This window comes from Labeo rohita, chromosome 11 (assembly GCF_022985175.1).
Source record: "Labeo rohita strain BAU-BD-2019 chromosome 11, IGBB_LRoh.1.0, whole genome shotgun sequence".
Taxonomy (NCBI): Eukaryota; Metazoa; Chordata; class Actinopteri; order Cypriniformes; family Cyprinidae; genus Labeo; species Labeo rohita.
This window is the reverse complement of record NC_066879.1, coordinates 4,151,287-4,160,610: the sequence shown is the minus strand read 5'-3', so window position 1 is coordinate 4,160,610 and position 9,324 is coordinate 4,151,287. Positions and strand designations below refer to the sequence as shown.

At 34.3% G+C, this 9,324-nt stretch overlaps 1 protein-coding gene across 1 annotated transcript in view; it reads right to left on the bottom strand.

The window, feature by feature from the left end:
- Positions 1–1,150: 1,150 nt before the first annotated feature.
- Positions 1,151–9,324, bottom strand: part of prkcdb (protein kinase C, delta b) — a 30,470-nt gene continuing 22,296 nt past the window's right edge. The window contains exons 7-16 of the mRNA XM_051123016.1: positions 9,043–9,172; positions 8,860–8,960; positions 7,843–7,930; positions 6,846–6,982; positions 6,597–6,770; positions 5,840–5,931; positions 5,656–5,718; positions 4,117–4,444; positions 3,882–4,010; positions 1,151–2,218 (exon numbers count right to left, since the gene is read on the bottom strand). Coding sequence (XP_050978973.1) covers positions 2,060–2,218; positions 3,882–4,010; positions 4,117–4,444; positions 5,656–5,718; positions 5,840–5,931; positions 6,597–6,770; positions 6,846–6,982; positions 7,843–7,930; positions 8,860–8,960; positions 9,043–9,172 — 1,401 coding nt within the window. The 3' untranslated portion in view covers positions 1,151–2,059. The remainder of the gene's footprint in view (positions 2,219–3,881; positions 4,011–4,116; positions 4,445–5,655; positions 5,719–5,839; positions 5,932–6,596; positions 6,771–6,845; positions 6,983–7,842; positions 7,931–8,859; positions 8,961–9,042; positions 9,173–9,324) is intronic.

The following is a 9,324-nucleotide window of genomic DNA, read 5'->3' as shown; positions in this document are numbered from 1 at the left end:
ATGCATATTTGTTTTTACTTTTAAAATCTATAGTTATCTATCTATAGATTTCTATAAGATCTATAAAATCTTTAGGATCTTAAGCACCACTATACATCTATTTTTCGTCAGACCCAAGAAAACAAATATGAAAATAGTTGTGGAAATTAAAGTATGTGTTTACTAAAAATGTAGCATATTTTACTATTTCTATCAGGACATTGAGGCAAAAAGGAAGCGGTAATCAATTAATACATGCATTTGTTATTCTCTTAAAATCTATAGTTTATAATGTGAATCAGTCTTTTATTCAAAATGGGATCTCAAACGTGACCACTGACATGTTTACATATTGTGACCACGATTTTTAGCCATTTTAATAGATAGCCACATACTATGAATAGTTATTAATAGATCTTTGAAATGTTTTAATGCACCACATAATAACATGTTTGACGTGCTTCCTTTCATGTAGCACTGACCCAGACATCTTTCAAAGGGACAAACTGAAATTAAACAGCTCTGGTCATGTGACTGTTCACACCCGCCATGTAAAAACGTTCACATGCAATCAAGACAGTCTGCACTTTCATAATAGTTGGTAGCTCTGTGTAAAAACACCGATAACTTTTTTTAAACCCTTTAACATCAAAATAAAATTTAGTTACGCAACGATCTGAATTGCTAAAATGACCGTAATCTTTAGGTCAAACGAGGCTTAACGTGACATTTAAACCCATATCCGCTAGATGGCAGTAGTTTCAATCTTTTCAAATTAGTTAAAGCAGATGTGATGGGCGTTTGTGCTCAGCACAAAATACTCTGAACAAACGTCTTCCTGTCAGTTCCTAAGCAAAGTTATCAAAATAAAAGGGTCTCTGAGCCTCATGGGATGTTTAAAGTTTAGATTGGGACTTTTGTAGAAGCTATGGTAAAATTTGATGAAGGCACAAACGCCGCTGGTGAAAAAAACAGCATATGCTGGTAGGTATCTTTTGATGCTGGTTTAAGCTGGTCCTTTGCTGGTTCAAAACCAGCAAATGACCAGCTTAAACCAGCTAAGGACCAGCATAAACCAGCAAAGGACCAGCTTAAACCAGCATCAAAACCTACCTAACCAGCATATGCTGTTTTTTTCACCAGGGGCAAGGACAATAAAGCAAAGTCATAATTCAAGTCGAAGAAACCTTTAATGGTGTTGAGTTCCGAGGAGTAAAATCAGTAAAAAAAGGAACATTATGACCTCCAGTAACAACAACAACAGTTCAGAACAATATACATATATTGTTATATACAGTATCATACTATATTAAAATACCAACATTAAATAATAGTACATATTTATACTCTCACCTTCTCAGGAGATATATCCTCCACCCACCAATACAATGTACCAATGCGCTACCTATACAGTACCATAAAAGTAACCCTATGTATAAACAATATGTCGAGCAAGACATTAATATTTCTAGGTTTTCATATTGCAGAGGTTTTAGGTTCACCTACACGAGATTTATAGAACCATAGTGAAACAAAAAACACTATTTTGTGCACGCTGGGAAAATCAGCTTCTTAAAATTACAACTTATAATGTAAAACTTGTTTCAGATCAACAAGAAAAGATAGATAGAAAAATAAACACCAAATCATCCCACAAACGAACCTTAGTATGAGACTCTACGAATGAAACGTATGAGGGCAAACGAGGATTCAAGAGTGTCAAGAAGGCCACTATTAGATCAAATTGCAAAGTCCCAGCGTATTATACAGACTACAATACACAGTCCCTTTCCTTTCTAGAAATTTTTTAGGTTTCTAGAATCCCTTTTGTCTGTCTGTGTAGATGTGTGGATGATAGTAAGGGTATTTTTTTTAATCATATGAGCATGTATACATATCTATGTTAGGAATATTACAGTAACAAATATAGTACATCATCAAATACATTTCAGATTTAAAGTTTTGATCACTGGATTGAAGAAGACATAAATACAGCATTATCTATTTGGATCATCCAGAAAGTATAACAAGTGTAACACTGGTTGAACTCCTGGCTCCTGGTTTGAGTTGGGCAAATGTCTTATTTTTCTATGATGGTTTCCATTTTGGGGTTAATGAAAGAGAAGCCAGCAAAGGCCGTCTGGTCCATGGAGTCTATCAGGTTCTTGTCACTTTGAGAAAGACGGGGCTTCTCGCTGAGGAACTCCCGGTCAAAGTTGCTACAGTCATTGGGGGATTTCTGCAAGTAGAGGAAGAGACGTCAAAAAATACTCCTGAAATCACTTTCAAGATCGTTAAAGGGGTCATATCCTACTTCATTTTTTTTCTGGTGTGACATGGGTGATCAAAGTGTTCAAAGTGTCAACAGTTAAAACGTTTGGCATCAGAAAGAAATCTTCAGTGTCACGTGATCCTTAAAGGGATAGTCCACCCAAAAATGAAAATTCTGTTACTAATTACTCATTCTCATGTCATTCCAATCCCGTAAGACTGTTGTTCGTCTTCAGAACACAAATTAAGATATTTTTAATGAAATCCAAGAGCTTTCTGACCCTGAAAAAACAAACAAGGTGCTTAAGATTTCCCCACTTTTGACTTTTATCATTGGTTGATCTGGAGTTTAGGAATATTAGTATGACGGAATACGACCATGACTGGGCGGGTCAAGTTTCCGAATACATCATACGCTCTGGTGACGTATGCTGGAAATGTGGCAATCTATTCATCAGTCTGACGTCAGTGACTTACTGAATAAACGGCCCACTTGGACTGTGAAGAAAGTTTTGATTCCTTAAAGTTACGGTATTTTTTCCGTCGTAAACCCAACTCCTATCTCAACAGACTGAGGAAAAGTTAATTGCTCATGACACAACCTCTTTAAGACAGATTTCCTGTTAGCGTAATGTCATTAGAGTACACATAAGGCAAAGGTTATTGGTTTATCATTAACTTTTTCACAAGTTTTCAGTCATGAACACTACACTAGCTGAACATTTATGACAGATATTTTGCTTCTGCCTTGCGTTGCATTATTTACATTTATTATCACACTTTGGATCATGCAGTGAATCAGATTCAATTATAACATGATTGCATGTAGGTGAAACCTCTCTTAAAGTGATAGTTCACCCAAAAAATTCTGTCATTAATTACTCGTAAGACCTTCGTTCATCTTTGGAACACAAATTAAGATATTTTTGATGAAATCCGAGAGCTTTCTGACCCTGCAGGTCGATGCCAATGTCCTTACTTTCTTTCTGAGCCTTAAACGTGTCAGTTGCGTTACTGTCTATGCAGGATTAGAAAGCGCTCGGATAGTGTTGCCAAGTCTGCAGTTTTCCCGCAGAATTGGGCTACTTTAACACTGTTGCTGCAGGGGTTTTTTTGATGTCCGCGGGTTAAAGCGGCCCTAACAATGTCATATTTAGCCCCTGAAATATGAATTTACCAGGGGAACCCCAACAAAAAATGTGTACTTAATCCCCCCGAACGATTTTTAACGAGGGACCCCTCTTGAAACGTGACTGGGCTAGTTTTGGGGTAATTCTGAATAGCAATTAGGCGGGTTTTGTTGTGAAAACCTGGCAACCTTGCTCTTGGATTTCATCAAAAATATCTTAATTTGTGTTCTTACGGAGTTGTAATGACATGAGGGTGAGAAATTTTAATTTTTGTTAATTTTTGTGTAATTATTTGTTAATATTTTAAATTCGTGTTTATTTTCATAATTTTATTTTTCTTTTTAATTTTAGTTTAAGTTTGTCATTTTTATTTTTATTATACTTCTGTTTAGCTTTATTTTATTTCAGCTGGGGAAGCATTTAAAATGATATTTTAATTCAGCTTTAAGAGTTCAGGAAAACTATTATTAATAGTAAATCAAATCAAAATCAGAATCATACCACTTTTGGCTTGAATGGGGGAGACACCTCTCGTTTCTCCAGAGCGGTCCAATTGATTGTCTTGAAGAAGGCATGTCCACGGATATTTCCCACAACACCAAGCCGTCGGGTCGGGTCCCGCTCAAATAACTGTGAAAATGCAAAAGGCACAGATTTTTGACAACTGCAAGGGTAATGTAAATGACTCTATAAAGCATCAGTACTGACAGCGTTCATTAAAATAAATCAGACTCACTTTCTCCAGCAAGTCTTTGGCCTCTTTGGTAATCCACCGTGGGTAATGAGGTACATCCATGCGGATCGACTCGAACAGCTCGTCCTCATCGTCGCCCTGGAACGGCGACTGGCCGATCAACATCTCGTAGAGCAGGACGCCGAACGACCACCAGTCCACAGAGAAACTGTATTTCTGTCCCAGCAGGATCTCAGGAGCAATATAATCAGGTGTGCCACAGAACGTGGTTGCTCTGTTTTCTCCAAGCATGTTCTCTTTGCACATCCCAAAGTCTGCAATCTTAATATGTCCATCCTTGTCCAGCATCACATTGTCCAACTTTAAATCTCTGATTAGAGAAAAAGAGACATGAGGTCCATTTGAGAAATGTAATTCATATGGCACTTTTTGTTTGGCAATTTCTGCTAAATTACTTGTATATGATATAAAAATACATACAAAATTGAAATATAAAATTGAAAACAGTAATATTGTAATGTTTTTAAAGAAGTCTCTTCTGCTCACCAAGCCTGCATTTATTTGATCCAAAGTACAGAAAAAACAGTACAATTTTTGAAATATTTTTACTATTTAAAATAACTGTTTTCTATTTGAATATATTTTAAAATATAATTTATTCCTGTGATTTCAAAGCTTTATTACTCATCACATGATCCTTCAGAAATCATTCTAATATTCTGATTTGCCACTCAAAAACATTTATTATTATTATTATGCTGAAAACTGCTGAGTAGAATTTATCTGAAATAGAAATCTATTGCAACATTAGAAATGTCTTTATCATCACTTTTGACTTAAAAGCATACTTGCTAAATAAAAGTATTAAGTTCTAAAATTTCTGTCCCAAAAACTAAATAAATAAATAAAATTATACTGACACCAAGCTTTTGAATGATATAGTGTATAACGTTAAAAAAGCGTTTTATTCCAGATAAATGCTTATCTTTGGATCTTTCTATTCATCAAACAATCCTGAAAGAAAAGTACTCAACTGTTTTAAATATTGATAATAATAATATATATATTTTTTAAACAGCAAAGCACTGAAGACTGGAGTAATGATGCTGAAAATTTAGCTTTGACCACAGGAATATATTACATTTTAAAATATATTTAAATAGAAAGCAGTTATTTTAAATAGTAAAAATATTTCAAATTTTTCTGTTTTTTTTTCTGTACTTTGAGTCAAATAAATACAGTTAAACATTAAAAAAATTTTGACTGGTAGTGAATGTCATGAGAAAATATATTTTAAAACATAAAATATGGCAAAGTTGAATTTTCTGCAAAAATGATCCTTCAGAAATCATTTTAATATGTTGCTTTGGTGCTCAAGATACATTTCCTATTATAATCAATAATGAAACCATTTTTTAGGGCTTCTTAATGAATAGAAAACTTTAAAAGAACAGCATTTATTTGAAATAATAAAACTATTAAATAAAAAAAATCTCACTGACCCAATAAAAAAAGAATAAAGTAGAAAAAATCATAAAAATAATCAAAATAAGAGTTTCTTCAAAGGAACACTCATTTTACCTGTATATAATGCCTTTAGAGTGGAGGTACTGTAGTCCACAGATGATTTCAGCGGAATAAAACCTGTGAGAAAACACAGATTTGACCATAACTCTTGCTGTTTTTTTTCACAAAAATCATTATTTCCTGATTAAGGATGATAAATATAGCTATGCTACTGTTTTGAGATCATTTATTCACTCACGTAGCTCTGTACAAATCAAAACGGCCCTTATCCTGAATGTGGAACATCAGATCTCCTCCATTCAGATACTCCATCACAAAGAATAAGTGCTCCTGTTGATAAACACACAGATCATTATCATTATTGAGACACAGTGAGATTGCACATTTCATCATTCTAAAGCAAATTACACTTGGTTATATTTTCGTGTGAGCCTGTCAAACAAGGAAACTCAAAGCTTATGACAAAGCGATTTCACATAGTATTATGTATTTTTTTGTTTTTCCCCTCAGTACATTCCTGGACTGCACTGACAGTAAAGCAGTAAAGCATTTCCTCAAAGCTGTTATATAACAATATAGCATGTGCTCTCAGACAACCTTTTATTTTGTTTACAGCATTGCCATTCTCATAATGTTTGATGTCAAACTCACTGTCTCTCACACATGCCATACAGGCTGATGTGATGATCGAATCCCGACAGTCACGGAAAAACCTACCATGTGTAACGGGGTGAACGAGTTCTTCAGCATACATTACGGTAGCGATAACAAAGCTTTGTTCCCGCAATTGCTTTGCTGTAACCATTGCTTTACGTCATTTGACAGAAAAAGATTTCGCTTTGCACGACCACATTCCATATTTATCAGTATCTCTAAGTCACTTAAACTTTTAGCAACACTAAAATAAAAACATTTGTAACAGAAACACCTTCAATGTCACTTTTGACCAACTGAATGTATTACCCAAGACTAATGGTATTTGGACGGACGCTCACCTTTGATTGAAAGGTGCAGTAGAGGTGTGTGAGGAAAGGATTTTCCCAGGCTAATGCTAACACTCTTTTTTCCACCATTGTGCACTCCACGTCATCATCCATAAGCACCACATCCTTCTTCAGGGCCTTTATAGCAAAATATTCCCCTTTTCCTTTGAGCTCAGCGAGCATCACCTGACAGAACGTGGGAATTGTTTAAAGACAGGACTTCATAATAATACAATGCAAAAATCTCTGTGTGTTTCGTACCTTTCCAAAGCTGCCTTTACCCAGTACCTTGTGGAACACGAAGTTGGTCATGGAGATGCGGTGTGCGATGGTGCTGCTGGGAGCGCTAGGGGTCGTATTGTCCCATAGTTTTCCATACTGAGAGCCTTCTGCTAATACTTATGAACACAAATATGCACCACATTAATAAACACAGGGTTATAATAGCTAAATAAAACTAAAACATTTCTGTTATTTCAGATTGGGTCCCACATCAATCATGTGTTTATACTGTATTGCAAAACACTTTTGCTGCAATTGAGGTGGGATATGAGTAAGGTTAGGGACTGGTTTGGTGGTATGGGTAGGTTTAAAGGTGGGTTAAGGTGTAAGGGATGGGTCAACAGATGTAATTTTTTAAATATAAATACAATGTAAATACATGTATGCACACAATAAGTGCACTGTATCAAATTATTAATTTAAATGTAAGTACATAGTAGTTAAGGTCACGTAATATAAAGTGGAACCAATAAATAAAGGTTAATTGAAAAAAGAAAATAAATATATATAAATCTACTTTACTAAAACACCAAATCCTAAAACTGAAATAAAAACAACTAAAAACTTTATCGACAAATTAAAAATGAAACAATGACAAAAACGCATTAAAATTGCTAAAATGAAAACAAAAAATGAAATATAATATAATATAAATTAAAAATGAAAACTGTTTTAAAATATGTACAAACGATCATTTTCTTTACATTTTCATTAGTGGCCACAAAAAGTGAATTTGAGGGGAAGTGATTTTATACATCCACTAAAACTGTGACACCAGCTGCAAAAAGATGCCACGTTGATATCTTGTATTTAATTAAATTAAAATTTATAAAAGTTTTAAATGTGACATAATTGTCTAAATATGTTTTGGGGCCAATTTACAGTCAAAATAAAATAAAAAAGCTAATCTAATATAAGGTATCAAAGCCAAGCGAAGCAATAATACAGCAGGAAATATGCAGTAATGCAAACTCACCACTAGGGTCCACTGGCATGTTTTTATCTATGGCTTGATAGATTCCAATTTCTGACAGAGTGGGATCTGGACGCTTTGTGGAAGATTTCTAAACACAATCAATGAAATAGAAAGCATGTTAGATTTTGTCAGCTTTATTTCTGGGAGTGTGCTACACTACCAGTCAAATGTTTTTTAAAGAAGTCTCTTCTGCTCACCAAGCCTGCATTTATTGGATCCAAAGCACAGCAAAAACAGTAAAATTCTGAAATATTTTTATTTTTTAAAATAACTGCTTTTTATTTGAATATATTTGAAAATGTAATTTATTTCTGTGATTTCAATGCTGAATTTTTAGTACCATTACTCCAGTCACATAATCTTTCAGAAATCATTCTAATATTCTCAAAATAAAAAATATTTTGAAAACAGCAGAATTTTTTCAGGTTTCTTTGTTGATAGAAAGTTTAGAAGAACAGCATTTATCTTTTGTAACATCATAAACATCTTTAACATCACTTTTAATCAATTAAATGCATCCTTGTTAAATAAAAGTAGTCATTTCTATAATTTCTTTCCAAAAAAAAAAAAAATATATATATATACGTACTCCAAGCTTTTGAATGGTATACTGTATATAAAAATAAATGGTGATCTTTGGATCTTTCTATTCATCAAAGAATCCTGAAAAATGTACTGTTTTAAATATTGATACTAATAAAAATGAATGAAATAGAATGATGACACTGAAGACTGGAGTAATGATGCTGAAAATTTAGCTTTGATCACATGAATAAATTACATTTTAAAATATATTCAAACAGAAAGCAGTCACTTAAATTAGTAAAAATATTTCACAATATTACTGCTTTTGCTGTATTTTAAATCAAATAAATGCAGGCTTGGTGAGCAGAAGAGACTTCTTTAAAAAACATTAAAAATCTCACTGTCCAAAAACCTTTGACTGGTTTATAAAACAAAAAATGTTACTGCAAATGTTTTGAAAATAAGCCAAGGCCATCTGGTTGAATCACTTACCAGGCTAACTTGAGTCAAAGCCTCAGCCAGGAGCTTCTGGTTGATTCCGCAAAGGTTGGCAACCTTGGTCTGGCATTTATGATGAATGTTCATAGCACATTCTGCACAAAGAGTTAGTTGCATTAGGTATTAACAGAGAAGATAAAGATAAGAAAACCATCAACAAAACAGCATCTTCCCTACCTTCACACTTGAGGCCTTGTTTGACCATTCCCCACAGTAGACTCCCACAGTGGTCACAGAAGGTCGGGCTCATGTAGTTATGGGTCTTGAAGCGATGTGGCATGTCAATCTTAAAGCGCTCCTTCTGAAACTGCAGACGTACAAAAGAGTCCATCAGCACCAGACTGAATCTAAATGCTTGTGGGTACAGATCCCTTTCCAGCAAAGCTCCTTCCCAACCTCATGGACCCCGCTACTGTAATCAAAGGCTCTAGAACAAACTTTTGATAGTCTCTCCATGCC